The sequence below is a fragment of the Triturus cristatus genome, chromosome 7 (genome assembly GCF_964204655.1).
Source record: "Triturus cristatus chromosome 7, aTriCri1.1, whole genome shotgun sequence".
NCBI classification, from domain to species: Eukaryota; Metazoa; Chordata; class Amphibia; order Caudata; family Salamandridae; genus Triturus; species Triturus cristatus.
In genome coordinates, this window is record NC_140590.1 from 1,335,027,654 (window position 1) to 1,335,050,463 (window position 22,810).

At 46.9% G+C, this 22,810-nt stretch overlaps 1 protein-coding gene across 2 annotated transcripts in view; it reads right to left on the reverse strand.

The window, feature by feature from the left end:
* The window catches only part of LOC146811986 (protein borderless-like), a 330,095-nt gene that overhangs the window by 161,270 nt on the left and 146,015 nt on the right, over window positions 1-22,810 (reverse strand). For both annotated transcript variants that reach the window (XM_085618965.1, XM_085618964.1), the window contains exon 2: window positions 16,678-17,010. In XM_085618965.1, the coding sequence (XP_085475091.1) occupies window positions 16,678-17,010 (333 nt within the window). The remainder of the gene's footprint in view (window positions 1-16,677; window positions 17,011-22,810) is intronic.

Here is a 22,810-nt window from a genome sequence, read left to right on the forward strand (position 1 = left end):
TGCGAAACAAATAAGGATCTAAACCCATAACTTACAGCTTGCGTGCAGCTCCATGATACTGGTAAATAGAGCACTGTGCAATATTAGAAGGCTTGCAACTTATGAACTGGAAGTAACAAAATTATCTAAGTGTCAAAAACAGTAGCCCACTTGCCTATCTAAATAAAAAAAGGTCTGTGATCTGCATGTTACACAATACACTTTGCAGCAGGGACATTAACCTTCTCCGCTTCTTTATGAGTCAAAACAGTGACTGGACAAAACGCAGCACTCTACCAGAGCTATTTTTACCACTAGAGTTGTCCCCTTAAAATTGCTGCCCACATAATGATATCTGCAGCAAGTATCTTAAGCCTCTAAGATGCTTTAAAATGCAGCCTCTTTATGACCGATTAAGAAATCTAGGATAGATTTACCATCACATATGTCGTTTTTACCCTTTTCTGGGCAGCAGATCCCCCAAAATTCGATATATTAATTGTCAGACTTTGCTTTTTAGCACCCTCCCTGCGTCACTCTACCCCCTTTCTTCTGCCACATCTTGACCCCCAATTTATGGGTTCCTGAAGTAAATCAAATCTTTATTTGGTTATACTATTACCATAAAGCACATACAATCCACTATAAAGCATCACATAAATACAAGATACAAAGCAAATAAAATACACATTTTAAAAATAAATAAAAGCCTCATATAAAATCCTGTAACACACACCCTCCGATTACAAAGATTGATAGAGCGAGATACAGCAGCATAGTTAATCAATCGTGGAATCCCTTACTATCATTCTAGCACTTAAAAAGCAAGACACTTTAAAAATAATGTGTTCATCCGATAATAACTGAAGACACATCAGAGCCAGTCAGACTTGCTAAAGTTAGGGACTTCAGTAGAGGCTTAATAAGCATTTTTCTTGGACCAGTGAAGCATATACAGAGCTTCATAAAGTGATGGGTGTCCTGTGGGGACTGATTGTCGAAATCACAGGCACCCAAAGTACCCGGAGGACTCCAGTACCTCTGGGAGGCCAGAAGAGGATGCATCATGTTGAATCTAAATCTGGTCAGTAAAACTCTGTCCCTATCACTCTTCACATTAAAAAGGTATGGTTCCATAGTCCAAACTGATTTTAGCAGCATATGGCCCATTACCATAGGTTTCAACAGTTCTGTCTGCTCTCTCTGTAGTGACTTGAGTTCTAAAAATGTACCCCTTACCCAAGTTCAAGTTCAAAAAGCTTTATTCGGTATGTAAAATACAACCATATAAGCAGAACAAAACACATAAAATACATAGCAAGCTAGAGTGTCTTGTACACTGAACGGTACAGAAAACAATATATAAAAAAAACATTATTAAAGTGCATTGTGCTTCCTTGAACAGTTCAGAATTAGACTTCGGAATTTACTAACAAAACATCTACAATATATATTTAACAAAGTACAGATTCCATATAAAGTGTCTAATGCGTGCAGATGTGCAAAAGATGCTATGTATAGTAGCAATAACAAAAATACAATGTTCATCCAGAATCGTCTCGGACTTTAAAAGTGCATATAAAAGTCTGAGCGATACCTAAATGTGCAAAGTACATAAAATGGTAAAACTAAGCAGAACAGACTATAGACTTCCTTATATTTATGCATTTTAGCACATATGATGCCACAAAAAAACAGGTATCAGGACTTTCCAGAGTTGTTAAAAACTTCATTGCTGATTTGGTGGACCGAATCTTATATTTTAAAAGGATAGGTTTAAGACAAAACTTCCTAAAATAACAATAAAATTTACAGAACAATAAAAAGTGACAGCAGCTTTGTTTTGAAATATTATCACAAGGACACAGCATATTGGATTTGATCTTCATATCCGGAAATGAGACTAAATGATGCACAATCCCTAGCCTTAGGCGGGTTAGGACAAATCTGTGGGAGTTATAAGTCACAAACGCAAGATATGTCTGAAAACCTCTCCTTAGATTCAAATCAAGGTAAGAAGCAACGGTTATTAAATTACTAGACTGACTCTCTCTAGCCGCATTCTTATATGCTAGAAACCTCAATTTTATATCTTTCTTTGGTATCAGTGCGGCTGCTTCTGGGTTCAGACGAATATTACAATCAAACAGAAGATTAAACCAGTAGTAAATATAGCTCAGCCATGGTATACGTGACAAGTTATCAAGGTTCAAACAGTCTTTGATAATTGTTTGTGTAAATATTGTCTCTGTTTTGGACCAAATGGAGCGCCAAAGTAATAATGGGCGTAATGCAGCTAGGTCCATAATAAAGTCGATACCGGCTTCCATATGAGTTAGCAAATTAGGAACTGAGGGGGGGGGCACATAGCAATTTCTTCAAAAACTTGTTTTCATCATTCTGTAGGCTGTTAACAGGATGGTGGCCCCATACACCTGCCCCGTACAAGGCGGATGAAATACACCTGGCTTTGTAAATAGCCAACATATCTTTCATTCTCCTTTGCCCTAATTTAGCCGCAAATCTAAAAATACTACTGGTGTTTCTATTCATCTTTAATCTCACGTTCTCGTCCTCATTAGTCCATTTCCCATCTCCAGAAAAATATCCCCAAATAACAGAAACTGTTGACCGATTGTATCTTAACTTTATCAATAAAGAAGGTGGATTTAGATTTCACCTTCTTTCCGCAGGTCATAGCAAAAGTCTTGGTTTTATTGACTACCAGTTTCCTGTCTTTAATAAATAGCACAAATCTATCTATAAGACGTTGTAAACCATTCTGTGTTCGTGATAAAAGAACAGCATCATCTGCGTATAATAAAATTGGGGTAACACTTCCGTCAATCAAAGGGGCATCTGAAGGCAATTTGCTTAAAATCGAATCAATTTGATTAATAAATAGGGAAAATAAAAACGGAGCCAAGACGCACCCCTGACGAATTCCTCTTGCAACTTTAAAAAAGGGCGTACATTCTCCCATAGGACCATAACGTACTTTACATGAGAGTCCGGAGTATAGCCGTGCCAAAAAGTATACACACTCTTTAGGGGCGCCGAGTTCTAACAGGGTGTCCCATAGGATATTGTGGTCTACAAGATCAAAGGCACTACTCAGGTCTGCGAAACAGAGGAACAGATTACCATCCTTTGCAACAGTATATTTATGTATAAGGAGGTCTAGATTAACACACTGCTCCAACGTCCCCAGACCTTTCCTAAATCCGTATTGTGCCTTTGAAATTATCGAATTATCCTTGGCCCAAGTCTCAAATCTATTTAAAATTATTCTACTCATAATTTTTATAGATGCGTCTAGTAGGGCAATGGGACGATAGTTACTTGCCTCGGACTTGGAGCCTTTCTTAAAAACGGGAATTATTATAGACTGGCCCCAAGAAATTGGCATCTGTCCCTCCACTGTTGCATTAAAGAATCTGGTCAGAATGGGGGCCCACAGGTGTAACTCGGATTTATATAAATCCAGCGGGACCCCATCCGGGCCAGGTGCCTTACCACCTTTGCTGTTACTTAAACCCTCATAGACCTCGTCCAGACTAATAGCCAGAGGTAATCTTGGCCAAGTAAACTCATTATCCTGAGGGGAATCTAAAATTAACCTATCCGGGTTAAAAATATTTAAAAAATGATGCATCCACGATTTACAGTCAACATGAGAGGTTATTTCAGGCACTATATCATTTTTCAAAAAGGGACTATTTATGGTATCCCAGTATAGTTTACTATCATTTGTATCTGCCGCAAGGCTGAGATTGTTCCAGGCCTCCTCTTGTAGCGCTCTTTTCCTCTTAATAAGTGATGTTTTATAAACAACGCAACAATTTTTAATTATTGTGGAGTTTCGAGGTTTAGAGCTCAAAGCGCGTTTTAAAGCATGGAGAGCCTGAGTGCAGCTTTTGTCAAACCATCCCGTGTTAATTTCTTTTTTCCCCCTATATGTTTTTGTAAGTAGGTTGTCGATTGTTTCATTAATTGTACATAGGTGATTAAGTACAACATGCGAGTGTACCTCATCGCCAAGACAATAATTTACCTCCATGTTGCATTTTCTTAAAACCTCCTCCAACAATTTGTGTGGGACAACCTTTGTCCATTTAATCCTAAACCCATTAGGTCTTACTGCCTCGATATGACTGATACAATTTTTGGCATCCGTTTGTTTGTAACCCCAACAATGCAGCGATAAAGAGATACTATTATGATCACTTAAAGTTTGCTCATTGACACACAAGTTAGAGTATGCACTATCATTAGAAAGTAAAATGTGGTCAATGTATGAATTGGCTCCTCTTCCAGTAAAAGTTGGACAGTTTTCGTTAGCACTATTTTTCGTGCAACTTAACATATCCAGGTCAAACTTAGCTAGCATCATATTTAGGGCCGTGCCATAAGCGCAATGTGGGAAGTGTAAACAATCGGTTTCCTCCATATTTCCGCATTCCCTTCTTAATCCACATAAATTACTCGTGGCAAATGGGCAGGGACTTATATTAAAATCACCCAACCAAAGGATGATCGACTGATGACCTGAAACTGCCTGTGTCCTCTCAATTTCCTTTTCTAACTGGGTCAGAATTTTACCTCTGTCAGCAGTGAATACATTATTATAAAAATGTATCAGCAACAAATCTTTACCTTTGTCAAACTCTAGACATAATACCTGAGAATAGACATCCACTGAAACACAACTTTTAATTTTGCAGGAGTTTAGTTTAGTTGATATTAAAAGCAAAAGGCCACCTTTGGCTCTTCCAGCAGTCGAACTCACTGCATTCAAACTGTGTGCTGAGTAGCCCTCAATAAAAATGGGTTCTTCGCACCAAGTTTCCTGGAGGCATATTATGTCATACCCTATATTAGTAAAATCCCTCCAGAAAGGGGAGTCCAATTTTCTGTTCAAACCTGCAATATTCCACGTAACAACACGGTAACCTGTATTAGGGTCGCAGTTAACCACTATACAATCGTTTAGTGGGTCTACAGGGGAGGAATCTGGATTTAAAAGGGAATCTGTGATAGAGGGCAAGGTTAAAATCGGAGTCCGTTGGACTCCTGCGCTCACCCTATCAACTTCCGCTTTATTAGATTCAGGTAAAGAGGGCAAGAGAACAGTCACTGCTTTACTAGGCAATTCACAGATAACTTGTTTGTCGTACGGCTTCCTGGTAATATCAAACAGTCAGTCGTTTTCCTCCAATGAGGACAAGGCAGAATATCGGTTAGAAAGGGGGAGAGTATAATCCCTCTGCCCGCTAGGTGGCTGGTTTCCGTGAGTATCCCCACCATTAGAATACATCAGGGCTCTCGGTGGCATGTTAGGAGGGCAACCAACCCCCCCCCTAGTTAAACCAAAATCGTAATGCTCGTACTGTTGGGGCCGTCGCTGTTGTGTACAATTCAAATGACTGTAAAAATAACCTAGAGGTCTAACAGAGACTGAATTAACCTGGTTGGGTAAGGAGGCAGCTCTTAGGAGGACGGTAGCCACATGTTGTGGATATTTAAAATTAACTATAATACAGTCCCCTCTTGTAGTTTTCCTGCCATCCCCTATCCAGCCAACTCTGCGAGTGGATAGTATATCGTTAGAAAATGCCAGCGGAAAGCTACAGTTTTTGTTAAGCCAGGCAAGTGATTTATTTTTTAAAGAGTCATGGGTTTCCTGCCTGGAGTTAGACATACAAGAGTCAACCTCAGGGACATTAATCAATACCACTGTGTAAGGTGCACACTGTGGTGGGAGGTTAACAATATGGTTTCTCTTGTATTTAGTAGGCCCAAAGACATCTCCCTCGGCTACAGACTTCTGAATATTCTGTGGGCGTGTGAGTACTAAATGTGATTTACCTGAAGAATTGGCTATAGTAGAAGATGGATGTACTGGTAACGCAATAGATGAGGCATTTGTAGGCCGACATAACTGGCTACTATCCCCCGGGGCCCTGGAAACTCCCTTGCTGTGTGTACCAGACGGGTGCAAAATGGGGTCCAGGACACAATCCGTTAGACTATGGACCACGGGGGCCGATAGGGCCGGTTGGGGGGTTGTCAGAGAGGAAGGTCGAGTTAAATAAGAATCCAGAAGACCTTTCAATCTGTCTACTTCTGAAGAAACTGAATCTAACTTCGCCAACAAGGGGCTAATTAAAGCCTCCAATTTGGACTCTAAGATTGATACCAAGTGTCCTATTGAGGCTGTATGAAGAAAAACCCCCTCGGCTATATCATTAGACCCTAGTGTTTCTTTTAATGAGTCTGGTGTAACCCCCCTGCTCGATTGGGGTGGACCTTGCTTTTTTGACTTACGAGTTACCACCCTCTTCACTGGGGCTTTCCTGCACGCCCGCACTCTTCTCTGCATGGGAGAAGGAGTTGGGGTGATCTTTAAACAGGGTACTGCAATCTGTGAGGAGGTTGAATCATTTAGGGAAATAAGTTCATCCATACTTTCAGCATTAACCAGATCATGGGGTACATCGACGTTCACGTCTGCAGTGTCAGTATTAGCGCTACAACTTTCAGGAAGAGATGTTTTAGTATTAGGGGCTAATATGTCTGCTGGAGATACTTCAGGGCTCGGTCTACCCAAAGAAAGTCTCCTGTCTTTGTTGATCTTGTTTACGACTTTTACGAGATAGTTATACATGGTCCTCTTTTCCCCTGTGCCGGATAGGTTAGATGACCTGGACTTCGACATCAGTGATGACAAAAGCGACAACTAGCAGGACAGGTGTATGACTGTGGAACTGGTTACTTACAAGTCCGTAAAAATCAAGATTCTGGGCCCGGCCCGGCCTCCTCCGGCCCCGGACGGCCACAGACGGTCCCGCCCTTGTCCCGGGCTTCTCCCGGCGCCACCTTCGCGCTACCCGCGACGCGGGGGTCAAGGAGCGTTAAGTAGCGCCTCCGGGCGCGCTGGCGTCGTGTTTCCGGCCCCAAAGGATCCCGGGAAATGTAGTTTTTAGTGTGCGCTCCCCCCACACAGCGGCCACCACAGCAGGCGACGGCGGGAGGGAGACGCGGCAGGCACAAGGAACTTGAGAGTGTCAGGAGCTGTAGCGCGCTCAGGTGAGTTTCTCCAGCCTTCCGCCACCTTATTACTTCGTCCCCCGCTTTGCCGGGGTCAAGGAGCGTTAAGTAGCGCCTCCGGGCGCGCTGGCGTTGTGTTTCCGGCCCCAAAGGATCCCGGGAAATGTAGTTTTTAGTGTGCGCTCCCCCCACACAGCGGCCACCACAGCAGGCGACAGCGGGAGGGAGACGCGGCAGGCACAAGGAACTTGAGAGTGTCAGGAGCTGTAGCGCGCTCAGGTGAGTTTCTCCAGCCTTCCGCCACCTTATTACTTCGTCCCCCTTACCCATTTTACCTTCGCAGTGCTCAAGGATTGAGGGCTACAAAGTCCTCCCTGCCCAGGCTACTAAAAGCACCCTTGAAATTTGCAATCCATGGAATCTTAAGTACATGATTCATGGATAGAGAGTTCTTAAAAATCTGCCTATTCAGCAGGAATTCCTCTCTCACCCACAAGTTGATCCAATAGAGCTGTAGCCTAAAAGAGCAATCATGTCACTCATAAAATGGACACCTAGTTCATCATGCACAGATACTGCCGGTGTACTTTGAGGAACCTGCAACGCTGGCTTAAAAACACATTTTCCACCGACTGGATGCTGTCAACACTGGTATACCCTCACATCTCGCTGCCACATAGGATCTTGGAGGCGCACTTTGCCTGATATACGTTGATTAAGGTTCTGGGCGGGCAGGACCCCAATCTCTGAGCAAACCTAAAAACAGTGACGTTTTCTTGTTTTTGATCAAAAGCTTCCAATTTCTACTGCAATCAAACAGAACCCGAAGTTACGAAAAACAGGGACTTTGGCTAATGTGTGTAAGCCCACTTTAAATGTTTTTGATCTAGTACTTCCTGCGCCCAAGACCATTATATCAGATTTAGTGAAATTAACTGCGAGATCGAAGCTAGCCATAAAATTAACAAACTTGTCCAGTAACAACTGTAGGGCCACGGAGGTCCTCGCCATGAGGACCTTATTATCAGCGTACAGTAAAACCGGTGGCAATCTTAACCCAGCCTCTGGGCAATCAGCTCCCACAGACAGGGGGGGGGCTTGCTCCAGCCCATTAACATACAGTGTGAACAGATAGGGGGCAAGAATACATCCTGACACCCCCCCCAGTGCCAAAGGACAGAGAGCAAGCCGATCCCCGAGAGTATCGAACTGATGCTGTAGTGGGTGCCTCAGTACATTTTCCCTAATTCCAGCACTTGGGGTAAAGTTATAGTGGTAGGTGGTTTTCTGTTGCTGTACTACCTCTGGCCATGAGGGGGAGGAAGCACGTATGTGAATGTGGTGGAGGATTATGTCTGTAATGTTCTTTTTGCTTCCAGTACGGACACATGACAGAGCCTTGTGGTCTTAATTAACCCTGGGCGTAGTTCGCGAAGTAGCACTTCGCGAAGCTACGCAAAGTGCAGTTCGCACTACGCGAGCTACGCGTAGCACTTTGCGAACTGCGTAGTACCTTGTTCGCACTGTGCCAGATGTCGTTTTCAATGATTGCACAGTGCGGACAAGCAACCGGCACTGTGCAATCATTGAAAATGGCATCTTGCACAGTGCGAGCTGTAGTTTTCTGCTGCTCGAGTAGATTTTTACTCGAGCGGCAGCTTTCTCAACGCGAACTGGTAGTTTCTCATCGCGAGCGGTCGCGAGCATACGCGACCACTCGCAATGAGAAACCTGACCTCCTCGCGTTGGGAATCTCGCCGGGAGGTTTATTTTCCATGCTCGCGATCGCCAACTTGATGTTGCTGATCGCGAAGAAGGAAAACGTCTCGCCGGGATGTCATTTTGCTTGCTCGCGGTCGCCAACTTGACGTTGAGGACCGCGAGCAAGCAAAAAATGACCGCAGCACTACGCAACACTATGCTACGCGTGTTCGCACTGTGCTACGTGCAGTTCGCGTAGTGCGAAGTAGCGCGAACTTCGCAAACTACGCGAGCGTAGCGTAGTGCTTTGCCCAGGCTTAGTCTTAATGTGTCTGAGTAGCTGTGTTTCTCTCTTTCTATTCAGGCCCGGGCATTTGTTTTGTTTTTTTCTCCTTTCTGTTGCTGGCTAAGCTGCGGCACACCTGCAATTCTGGTGTCACTTTATGGTCATACCTGTATTCCCTTCTTTGGTGTGGATGAGGAGTAAGTGTGATTAAGGTATTGAGATACAGAAATAGGTGTTTTTTTCTAGGGGTGGGTGTAACTGACATAATTCTCTCTAGCGTAATTACTTGTAAGTACTGAAAAATGAAATAATTATGCATAAACGTGTGAGAAGTTGAATCCAGCATTTAGCGCTATTTTATTAGTGCAAAATGCACCTTTTTGCCCAAAATGAGCCAGAAAATGCATTTTGCGCTTAAAGGTAAAGGACACAAACAGCAGTATCAGCACCCAGTCACGCTCTTTTAGTTTGTTGTTCTTGTGCTCCCGCTGGTGTTTTGTGCCCCAAATTACTCTTAACTACTCAAGCTAGCATAATTGTGTGATTTCAGTAATTTCGCATCACAAGAGTATTGCGGAATTACTGAAATTACTCTGACTTCTCTGGCATAATTAAAGTTTATCCCAGGCTGTTTTTTCTACTTAACCTAGGGGCAGGAGAAACAGATGCTTTGGTGGTTAAGTTTGTGTAAGAGTAAGCTGAGGATACAAGTGAATGATTGCTATGCTAGTTTGAAGCTTTTTTCCCCTCTCCTGTCTGGTCCTCCTGGCCAGAAGCATAACCGAATTGTTGGGATATAGGAGCAACTGGTTATCGCACATTTTGTATAAAGGCAGTGTTAAATTTGAGTTGATTGTGAGGGGGTGTGGTTTGCAGCCCAAGATGGTGGTCACTTAAGCGACGTGCTCCGGGCCGGGGGCATTGTAATCGGACCTCCCCGGCTCGCTCAACAGACACGACGGCACGCAGGCTGCTGCTGAGTCCTACCAGAGAGCTGCTGCAGGTGATCCTGCGACTCCCGGAGGCTCGTGGTCCTGAATACCGGACCTTGGAAGGATCCTGCACACCTCCAGGCCTGGCTGCGTCGTGCGGCCTGCTACACCGCGGCCTTGCCTGAATCTGTTGCCATGCCGGGTGCCCCTGGGGTCGGCCAACATCCCAACTCAAGCCCCCGGGCGAGGGGGCTGGCGTCAGTTACCTGTGTTTGCTGCCTGGAGGACTCCTGGTAGGTGCAACTCAGCTCTTCCCTGCTCTGCGGCGACCTGAAGATAGCTGGTGCCGTCGCCCTATATAGCATTGGGCCCCCCCGGGACTAGGCCTTCCACCATCCACCGTATATGCTAGTCCGCCCGGACTGACTTCCTTTGGGGCCGAATGGCCTGGGGGCTCGGGGCCTCTGGATGTGCCCTTACACCAATTGCTTCACTCTGCTGCCTGGCTGGGGCCCCGGTGGGCGCAGTGTCGCTCCTTGCTATATTGTGGTGCCCCGGAGGCTTCCTTGTAGTCACCCAGTGTGGATTTGAAGCCCCGGTCGGGGACCCCGCATCGGTCGACTGGTTCTGCTGCTGGGCTGGGGACCCCCAGTGGGTGCGGCACCGCTCTTCTTTGCCCTGGGAAGGCCTGGTACCCTCGCCGCCATTGCTTTGAAATAGCTGCGGGATGTACTTTCTCCATGACCTGCCTCTTACTGGTGGGGGTGCTTCCTTCAATGCGTGCGGCGATGCATTGACCAACGGCAGGGGGGCCCCTTTGGGACAAGGTCATACGGAGTGGTGCTGGTGGATCCGGGGCCTTGGGTGGCATCCGGACCTGTGGTGTGGATTGATTGAATCTCTGTGACGCTGCTGGCCGAGGGACCTACACTGCAGCGGTCTCGCCTGCGCTGACTACCAGGCTGCCTTGCCTTGACCCCGGCTGGTGTCTTGGCTTGGGCCCTTCTGGATTTGGGCCTCTCTTCGGCTGGATGGTTTTGTCGCCTGGACTGTTTGTCTCTGTGAAACTGGGGCCCCCCTTACATCAAGTGGCCTACATCTTCTGCTCTGGGACTGGCGGGGGACTATCTCGTTGTTTGTGGTACCACATCTGTGGATCCTGAGGTTGCCGGGGCCACCACATGTCCATAATCCCACGTGATACTAACCAGTTCCGTTGGCTGGAGCCGCCTGGATCAGACCTCAGTTCTGGGATTGGTCTGTTTACCCCTGACATGCCAGTAATAATGAGCAGAGGTAAGACGAAATCCTCTACTAGATCCAGGAGGACTGGGTCGCTATCACCACACTCTGAACACTCCTCGGGCTGTTCCCGCTACTCTGAGGACGGGGACATATCCAACTCCCCGGAGGATAAATTGGACGTGATCTTAAAAGAAATTCGGGATTCCCAAGCAGCACTGGAAAACCGTTTGGGCACGATCTTTGTTGAGCTCAATCTCCTCAAAGCCGATCATGGAAAGTTGGCGGATAAAGTTAAGACTGCAGTCAAATGCTGGAAACAGTGGTGCCGCAAGTCACTGATCATGATGAACAACTTAGTCAAATGCGGCAGCAAATCGACTCCCTACAGGCCCGGGCGGATGATGTGGAAGGTCGGGCCCGGCACAATAGTCTTAGAATTGTTGGACTGCCAGAGGGGACTGAAGGCCCTAACCCTACGATTAACATCGAAAACTGGCTGAAAACAAGTGTGGCCCCCACAGGTCGATCTACACATTTTACTGTTGAACGGGCCCATCAAGTACCTACACGAAGCCCAATTCCAGGCGCAAACCCCCGTTCAATGCTAGCCAGAATCTTAAATTATAGAGACCGGGATCATCTGCTGCAGGCGGCCCTCAACAACGGCCCACTGCTCCTTGACAATGTGAAGACATCTATTTTCCCCCAACTATACATTGGCAGTGCAGCGCAAACGTTTTTCATTTGTGGAAGTCAAGGCTAGAGTCCACGCTGCGTGTCTCACCTTTGCATTACTGTTCTCGGCAAAACCGAAATTTATATACAATCAGCGATCGCTACTTTTTTGATTCACCCGACGATGCTTGGGACTGGCTCGACAAAACCTTTCCGGATGTCCTACCTGCAAGGCGGATGGACTCCACACAGCCGAAGTCATAACGTGCTCCCCGGAGACACAGGATGGGTCTCATGACACAGAGCACGGGCTTCAGTCCTCCTCCTCAGCAGCAGGTGTGAGAGGGTAGGCAGGAAGCTCTTCAATCTGCCACAACCTTTTGCCCTCCTCACCCACCTATCAGCACCAGTCCTTCAGTTGAGGCCAACTCGGACTCTGAATCAGCTGGTAGTGAGTGACCCACTTTTAACTTCTGTGTCTACGCAGCTGAGTAACATGGAATGATGGGCGGCACATGTGATGATTATTAGATTGTTTTATATCTGTCTAGACTGCCTGTGCACAAAAAAATTATGTTATAAATAATGTCATTCTTGCGGATCTCTGCGGCAGCCTGTAAGTTGGTATTACAATTTCTTTTGCTATGTAACTGGGGATACTATGGCATGTCTCCCCCGGCCCGGCCTGTCTTGGGCAATTTCAGGAATTCTTTTCTTTCCTTATCTTCTAAGGACCAGTTCTGTTTGCAACCTCCCCCATAGGTGATAGCAATAAATTGATGTGAGTTATGTTGATGTTTTTCAAACAGTTTGGTTGAGAGAAGTTAGGTCGCTAGACCCAGTATTGGGTTATGGTTTTATTGTTTGTATTTTTGTCGCATGATCCAATGTGTGGGGGGTGGGTTGGGATGGAGGGGGATGGAGTGGGTCCCACTGGGGTGCCCTGACAATGACTACTTCCAAATCTTATACAATCGTATCCTGGAACATTAGGGGACTGGGAGCGATAGCCAAGCGCCATTGTATATCTGCACAGTTACAACGCTGTAAGGCCCAAATAGTGTATTTGCAAGAGACACACCTAATAACCACCGAAACCGCGAAATTGCAACAACGTTGGAGGGGTCAAATATATGCCACAGCATTTTCTGCCTTTTCTAAAGGGACTGCAATATGGATACGGGCGGAGATCCATTTTTCCCTTAGTGAGAGTAGGATCGATGAGCAAGGGCGTTACGTGCTCCTACGGGGGGACCTTGGATGGTACACAAGTGGTGTTGGGGTCCCTTTATGCGCCAAATGTAGACCAAGATGCCTTTCTGTCTCGGGTGTCACTAGCCCTTTCAGACTGGTACTGCTACCCAAGGTTACTGGGGGGGGGGGCCTGAATGCGGTGTTTGATGTAGTCTTGGACTGCTCTCATCCTCCCTTGCTAAACACCATTGTGCGCTCCCAGGCTGCGGCGCTGTCGCGTTGGGCACAAGGATGGCCTTTAATAGATGTTTGGAGGTCCCAACATGTAAACATGCGGGAATATTCCTTCTATTCACACCCCCACATGTTGCATACCCTTCTGGACTATTTCCTGTGTTCACCCGAGCTCTCATCAACTAAATCGCACTGTACTTACTTAGGCAAGACAATCTCAGACCACAATCCCATTGAACTAAATCTCAAGTGGGGACGCTTTCCCACGCCTATGCCGACCTGGCGTATGCAGCCCCTACAATTAGGGGATCGGGTGTATAGGGCTACATTAGCCACTGCCATAACTACATATTTTACAATTAATGAAGGCACAGCCACGACCCGATCCCTGGAATGGGGGGCATTCAAGGTGTTGATTCTTGGCGTCTCTTTGAGCTCCTTGGTAGGACTTAGAAGAGAAGCGATTAGAGACCTCACGGAAGAGCAAACTGCAAACACAGGAAGTGGAGGCCCAAGGGGACAAGGAGGGGGTGGAGCGTTTACAATTATCTAGGGTCAAATATGCAGAAATGCTGGAATATTTAAGACTGATTGACTTTAATGCATACACACTTCGCACACACTCTGAGGCAGACCGTGCCGGCACCTTACTGGCGAGACTCATCGCGCCTCCAACAACCCCAAACCCCATATTGGCAATCAATAATAGTCAGCATGCGCAGGTCACCACTCAAGCTGAGATAAATTCAGCATTTCAATCATATTATACCACTCAATATACTGCTCCTCATCTGGACATGATAGATGATACTACTCGCTTCTTGCAGAGGTAGACCTTCCAGTTATTTCTGACTACGTCGCCCAAGACCTGGAAGCTCCAATTACACCGGTAGAAATTAACATGGCGATTAAGGCGATAGGTCGTAATAAAACACCAGGCTCTGAAGGGCTCCTATTGAATTTTATTCAACCTTTGCGACTGCGATGGTGCCTAAGCTGCTGCAGCTTTACACTACCTCGCTTGCTGAGGGTACACTGCCCCTCACAACTAGAGAGGCATTAGTCACTTCCTTGTTGAAGCCTGACAAGGATCCTCTTGAGCTTACATCCTACAGGCCCCTCTCAATCCTTAATACGGAGCAAAAACGGATTCAATTATATCGCCAACATACTTTATTTATCGAGGCACGCAACAGGGCTGCACCCTGTCGCCTTTATTGTTCGTCCTAGCGCTTGAGCCTCTAGCCCAATATCTGCGGCAAATCATGGTCCCTTATGGTATTCCCATACATGGAACGGTTCATTATGTGTCTCTCTACGCCGATGACATGTTATTGTATTTCCGGGACTTGAACAAATGCATGCATACAATAGCGGATGTTTTTTCACGATTCGGGGGGCTGTCGGGATTACATCTCAATGCCTCCAAATCAATATCGTATTCTTTCAATAATACGTATGCTGACCCGTTTTTATGATTTGGTCCCTTGCAGTTTCAAATTGAACCCATAACCTTTAAATACATAGGAATTTATATATACAGGACCACCGCCAACACAATAGCTGGCAATGTAGACATAGACTGGCATTAGCCAAGATGCATCTGCCCACTGCTGCAGGCGTGATAGGAGCACCCGATCATAAAGCATATTGCATAGTTGGGCAATTGCAGTGGCTGGAATACTGGCTAGCAGGCCATAATTTATTTGAGATAGTGTATTCTCAGGATTGCCTTGACTGTGGTACCTTACAGGCGTTGCTATGCTCGGGGGCAGACAAAGTACAAAACCCTCCCTTTCTTTTACACATAGCACTTCACTATTGGAGACAAGCTTATAAATATGCAAAAATATCGTTCCCATATGCCCCGAATATCCCGCTCTGTGGGTGACCCACAACACGTGGAATAATAACAGGGGTACAAATTCGAGTTTGGACACAGCTAGGGATTGAGACAGTTGGAGACTTCTTTCATGATGGTAACCTGATGCCTCATGATGAATTTGTATGCACCAATGCAGTACCTGACACCCTATTTCTTATTCACGCCACGATTACACACTTTATTCGCAGATATTGGCTGGTGGACCAGGGTGAGCCTCCCACCTTTCATTTGCTGAAGTCCATTCACATAATGGGACATGGCCGTCATCTTGTTTGATGGTTGTACCGTGGGCTGCGGGAACATTTGAATATCCCGTTATGGCCTCTCACACAAAAATGGGAAACAGTATTATCACGATATTTGGAAGATAGGGAATGGACCCTCATTTTGGAGCATCCTAGAAAAGTATCCCGCAACTGTCGATTGAAAGTAATACAGTTATTTATTTTACATAGGGCCTACCTCACCCCGAAAACACTACACGAAATGTACACTACTGCCTCCCCGAACTGCCCTAAATGCCCCGCTCATGACGCTGATTTTATCCATATGTTGTGGTCCTGCCCGGCGTTGCATGGGTATTGAGTGGAAATTATCCAGAACCCCGTCTGTATTAACTGATACTGTAGAAGCCTGCATTTTGGGCCTTTTCCCACTTCCCAAGAAATCTAAGCTGCTGCGTCGCTTTGCAGGCTTAGCTCTGATGATAGCAGAAAGGCTGATTACACAGCGCTGGAAATCTAGCACGCCCCCACTTGCGGGTAGATGGAAGGAGGAGGTTCCCCTTTGGGCTACTGCAGAGAGGGAGGCGCTACAGCTGGAAGAGTGTAGGGGACTACGAAAACATCCAATATCCTTAGAATGGGTGCAATTACTATAGCTTCTCAAAACGGACACAGAGGAGGTCTCAGGAGTCTCTCAAACTCCACAGACTGCTGAGGATATAGCTTTTGGGTCCCCCCGTATGCAGCGGTTGGACTCTTAACAGATATCCTTTGAGTGGATTGTCATTCCCCCTCCCTCTCTCCTCTCACTTGCCCCTTGTGTTGCTATTGCCTCCCCTCCCTTGTCCTCCCAAACAGTATCGGTGGTACTTATCCCCTGGTACTCTCTTCCAGGATATGATGTAGCACTTTCGTAGCGGCAAGTGTTTTTTATTTTTTTTTATTGCGGGTTGGCTTGTGGGGGGTGGGTTAGGGTAGGTGGGATGCATTGTGTTCTAATCATAAATTACCTTGGATGCACAACTAATGCTGCAATATTATATTGTGGATATATGTGAATTTTCACTTGGTTTGAATACAACGATTGTGCACAGGAGCAAATCTACAGACCGTGATATGTAGACGTACCATGAGTCATATATAATCTGTACTTCATTCCTGTACGAATTTAATATGTATGAAAAATTGTATAAATATGCACTGTACACCAGAAGTACCCAATAAAGTTTGTTTTAAAAAAAAAGAAAATTGTTGATTGTAGCGTCATCTCACCTTGAACCTTCAGCCTCATCTGACTCGTCGTCTTTCTGTTACCGTATGTCACACTGCAGAGGTAGAGTCCAGCATCAGCGAGTATCACCTCCCCTATCACAAGAGAGGCATTCCCACGCTCCAGCTCAAAGACAAGCAGTTGCAGACGTGACAAGGCGACACGAGGCACCATATTCTCAAAGGTGGCCTTGATGTTCCCATCCTTGGCCCAGTGTACAGTCAAGAGGCTGAGATTCAATGGGAGATTTTCCACGGATACAAGACATTCGAGGTGCAGGTTATCTCCGACGCGTGAGGTGACCTGCGGCATGCCAGAAGTGGCCAGGACTGCACCTGCAAAGCAACCACATGAGCATGAGAGCTTTTCACATCTTAAAGGTCTTTTAACATTTATCCAATTGCTGATGATCATAATGATTCTTTATCTTTTATATAAGGCTTTAGATGAATAAGATGATGTCATTCGTTGTCCTTCCGGGCAACAGGTTTTCACACAGCCAGCACCTGTGTTCCTAGGTTGTTGAAGTGGCATGGAGGAACCAGCTGAGGCACAGCACAGAATTCACATACCTTCAAATATGTATGTGACCAGACAGCTGTCTTCCAAACTGCGCACTCTGTTCAAAGAGCGTTCTCAACTGCTGATGGCCTCCATGTCTTCTCTCTTGCTCATCCTTAACACTCTTATACCAAGTTATCTTGTACTATATTGCCCTGCTTAGCTTCTTACAAGGGCAGAGAAGGTGGGCACATCCCAATGTACCATTGTGTAGGGCATTCAACCATGGATGCAGCACCCATTGGGCAGAAAGTGCTTTAGCCCAAAGCCCACTCGTCTGCATCTGTGAGCCTGGCTGGGACAGAAAGATCAAAAGTCAGTCTTGTGGTGTGGGCACGTCTTCAGAAAGGCATTTACAGCTCTAAAGGCCTCCTGTTTCTACTTTTATTTTATTAATTGCTTCTATTTCCCACCAGCATCTCAACCAAATTGTTTCACTTACATAATAACTACTCACATGGGCTACTTCAGGTATCCAGGGTTGGAAGACAGCAAGGACCTCCATTCCCAAACAATTGACAGGGATATTAAGCAAATGCCCCAATTAGATGAAAAGACAGAATAGGAAAGCTACTATTAAAGTTACATGAAGGAAAAGCTGGGAACATTATGAATAGTGGCTTTGTTCCCGAAACTGCGCGTGACGTTAGAAAATAAATCTTGGCAGCAGTTCAATAGTTTTTTAGGTCTGGCGTTAGCCAAGGCCTTTTGATTTTACTCAAAGATGAATCATATACTTAGATATATGGGCTTTCAGCCAACTATCATCCATTGATCTGTTATGTCATTCACATTTTGCTTCCGTCCACTACATCATGTAGACAGGGGCAGTGGGTCACCGTACTTAAGCCATTGGGTAACTTCACTTTGAGTTACTGAATTTTACTCTCTTACAAGGTGCACATCAGCACACAAGCTGGTTCCCTTCAGTGCCAGTGTTTTTGTCTTTACTTTACAATTGCCTTAGTGTTGTCATTGTGTTTAGAGCCTAATGTGAAAGCAGGAGGCTTCTGACCCACTGTCTATCTTTATCAGACCCCATCTCCAGCCAATGCTGTTGTAAATTGATTTTGGAGTGTTTTGCTTTTCTGACTGCTGCTATTTCACAGCATACCAGATTGTGTCCTTTTGAAACTGTTTGGTATCAAGTTATGCGCTTTTTGCTTTTCTTCTAGCTTTCTATATTTCATTCCTTCATACTTTCCTAATTTTTTTCTTTCTTTTCTTCCTTCCTCTTTGTTTCTTTGTTTCTTTCCTTCCCTCTTTATTTCTGTTTACGTTTTCCCTTCTTTCTTTTTTCTTTCTTTCTTTGTTTCTTTCTCCTTCTTTTATTCCTTCTTTCCTTCACTCTTTCTTTCTCTTTCCTACTCCCTTTCCTGCTTAACCCTCTTTCTTTCTTTCTTTTTACTTTGCTCTTCTTTCTGTTTTCTTGTCTTCTTGTTCATCGTCTTTCCTTCTTTCTTTTTCCTCTTTCCTTCTCTTTCTTTCTTTCCTCCCAACCTTCCTTCCTTCTTTGCTTTCATTCATTCTTTTTCTCTTTCCTTCCTTATTTCCCTCTTTCCTTTCTTTTTTCCCTTCATTCATTCTGCCTTCTTGTATTAATTATTTCCTTCTCGGGGGCGTGGCCAACCACTGAGCAACATGGCCGCAACTTGAGGCCGCTCTGTCCGCGGCACCGCCTGTTTCGGTGCGGAGTCGCCGAGTTTGGCTCCACGATGTGAGCAGCCCGTCGCAACATCATCGACGGTGGGGGAGGAGCGACTAGGCCCCTGTCGACAGGCGCAGCCCATCTCCCGTCGTGAAAACCTGTGTCGCCAGTGGAGCCCAGACCTGAAAGGTTCATCGGGGAGCAGAGTTGAACTGCGACTAGCTCCGGTGAAACCCCGGAGTGATGAAGACATCACCCAGCGGAGCTCCCAACAAGAGGGCGGCCCGAGCGTGCTCAGCTCGGGAGCGGAGAATCAGCGCATACCCCATCAGTATCGAGGCCTACTGCGGTGGTGTGAGGAAAGAGTGACCCTGACGTATTGCCTGTACTCCCGGGGCCAGAGTCATCACCAAGCAAAGCGCCTAGCAAGAGGACGGCCCGAGCGCGATCAGCTCGGGAGCAGAGAACCAGTTCATAGTCCATCAGTGTCAAGCCCTACTGAGGTGGTGTGAGGAATGAGCGACCCTGACGCCAAATCTTGCCTTTACTTCTAGGGCCGGTGAGCTGAGTAGAGGCGCAGAGCTGGGTATCGCGACCGCACCAGCTGCCATCGGAGAAGATACGAGGGGCAGACACTGTGATCCGGTCAGACTCAGCCTTCCAGAGACTGCCAGCACCCTGAACTTGTGCCGCTGATACTAGTGAGGCGAGAGTGCCCGGTCGCCTCTGAGTTGCGGGGGCGGCAGCGTGGGAGGGAGTCTTTCTCTGCCTGGCTCCATTGCTGCCGTCCGATCCAGACATAGCGGCTGCGTTCCCCTCTATGGTTACGGAGTGCGGGCGCCTGATCTCCCAGGCTCGCGAGCGATGGGTTACGGCGCAGAGAAAGATTTACAGAAGAGGACGTTACAGCAAACCACACAACAAACATCACTGGGCTCACTGAACCGGCAACGGGCGCTTGTGCCAACGATGTGAGAGAAAGCCAAAGCCCCAAGTAGTCTGAGCCGTGATCAGTGTCATGGAGCTGAGTAGGTGTCTACAGTTTGCATGATCTCCGGCGCAATCATAATTCATCCACCGCTGGCGTAGTCCCAGCGATCCCACTCACGACGAGCAGAGCATTGCTCAGAAATCCACACATTGCAAGCGTTGCCTGCTTCGATTACTACAAATCAGTAACGCTGTCCTGCAAGCCACGGAGGACCTGCCCGTTTTGTTTCTCACCACTCCCACTCGGGCTCCTGCGGTTGGACCATGGCAGGAGACCGCAATTCCAAGGCCTCTATGCAGGCTAAATTGGCGAAGTTTGCCCCGGCCCCAATCAAAAGGGAAGCGATGACTCATCCGAAAAACACTCGCTGGCGGATGGGGTAAAAGAACCAACTTTGCAAGACATCCTAACGGCCATAACGACAGTCAGAACATTGTTGGAGTCCAGGATTGACTCAGTATCATCAGAGGTCTTCCTGATTAGAGCGGATATGCGCTCCATGAACACTAGACTCAAAGATGTGGAGTCAACGTCGGGCTCTCTCGTCGCTGATACGACCCTCCAGAGACGGGTGGACGATCTTCAGACCTTGAGCGCGAGGTTGGAGGCGCCGCTGGATGACTATGTATGGCGCTCACGGCGCAACAATGTCCGTATACTAAGGGTCCTGGAATGTGCAGAGGATCCCTCGATGGATTTGTTTGTGGAGGACCTTGTCATTACTTACCTTAAGCCATCTAGACTGTCGAAATTTTTCACTGTTGAGAGAGCACATAGGGTGCAGGGGGGCTGACCAAAACCGGGGGCTCCCCAGAGACCTATAGGTGCGAGAATATTCAACTATAGAGATAGAGATGTCATCTGCAGACTGCTCGAACAACACCTCCAATTGAATTCCAGAATAGCAAAGTGACTTTCTTCCATGATTTCACGCTCAGGGTGCAAAGGCAGAGATGCAGTTTTCTAGAAGTAAAGAAAGCGTTAAGACCCAAGAACGTCAAGTACGCAATGCTTTTTTCGGCCAAATTGAGAGTGGAATCAGAAGAGAAGATCTGGTTCTTCGCCACTCCCGTGTACGCTTGGGACTGGCTGGATGGCTGGAGACAGGCCGGGGAAGGGGGATGCTGAGGCCCACGGCTTGGCCGTGAGAACTCGCAGGGGGACCAGGACGCAAGATCCCCACCAGAAGAGTATCAGACAGCAGCAGTAGACGAATGAGACTTGGTTTGTGTTGGGTGTTGGAACTGTGTATGCCCTGTTGCTGTGCTTGTCTGGGGCTGAATAACGGCTGGAACCTTTTAATAAACCTATCCACAGCCACAGCATGAACTGGTGGATGAACTGTCGGAGTCAGACTGCCAGTTGCCATACAATGACATAATAATGGGTATTTCGTTTTATTGATTCATTATTTGCCTTAAATGTCTCAAACGGGTGTCAGGTTACACACACACACCTTAAGTTTTAGGGGTGGGCGATAGGCACTCTGCATGTTTGCGGTGGCGGGAGGTTCCGAAACCGCCATGCAGGGAGGCAAGGAGGGGGTTGTTGTTAACTATGTTTAAGAGGGTAGGTTCCTGTGCACTCACATTCTCCGGTATGGATGCAACCATGCAGCCTACATGAGACTACCATATCTCTGTTTCAGGAGGGGGGGGAGTTTGGTTCAGTTTAACGGGGTTCCTGACAGAATTGATAATGCAGGCTACACCAGAGTCGAATTGACTGACACGTTTAGTGATGGCGCATTGTGGCACATCAGGATGGGGCGCATAGTGGATGTGGCGCAGATCGGCGGTCATGGTGGGGTGCTTCCCTTGCGGCCACTGACACATTCCCTGGGCAGCAATGACTTCAGCAGTTAGACTTGGGCTCAAACTACTGTCTTGGAATGTAAATGGACTGGGGGATAAGATCAAGAGGGGAGTGGTGCTTCAATACATAAAGCGGCATTCCCCCGACGGGATTTTACTACAGAAACGCATTTACTAGGCAATGCATGCAAAGCGATGTCGAGGAGGGGGTTTACCCTGGTGGCGCACTCCGCGTTCTGATCCGGGTCTAGGGAGGCAGGAATAATGATGCGGAAATCCTTCCCCATTTAGACTGACAGTCTGGGCAGATTTGAAGCAACTTCAGGGACATGGGAGGGGCGAAACATCAGCCTGGTTTCAGCCTATGTGCCTCCGGGCCTTCATGTCCAAGCATTTAAAGACCTTGGGAGCCTCCTCCTAGAGTTGCCGGAGGGCAGATTATTATTATTATTATTATTTTTTTTTTTTTTGAAACCGTTTATTACAAGACTCAAAAATATACAAATATGGGCCTACAACCTTCCGGCCGGCCGCTAGCAGTGAAAGGAGCATACGATATACATTTATAAAACACATGGTGCTGCGGCCGAGCATGCACAGGAGGTAACATCGTTGCGAGCCACACTGTCCTGACCCCACTATACGGTTCCATTTTAAACTTAAAGAACAACAACTACAAACAAACCCACAAGGCAATCCTCAATTGGAAATAGCAGCACGTGCTCCCCTGGAGGGGGGATCCTAGCCATCCATAGGAATCTCACGAGGGGGGAGAGATCAGAACTAGGGCTGGGTACACCCAATGCCCAGGTACCGGGGGGATGAGTTGGCTAAGGGGACGGGGCCGGCGACGGATCGGGCAATAACGGTGGAGCACAGATTCCCCCGCGGTAGGCGTTCCAGGTGCCCCACACTTTCACCCATGTCGCAGGCTTACCTCTCGCCACATACACCACCTTTTCCCGAAACATGCACCAATCCATATGTTCCTTCCAGGCCGAGACAGTCGGGGGCCTCTGGGATCCCCACAGCAGGGCAATATCACGCTTGGCAACCATATACCCCAGAGTCGCCCATCACGTCTGCGGCACCGAGTAATCGGTAGGCTCCCACACATTCAA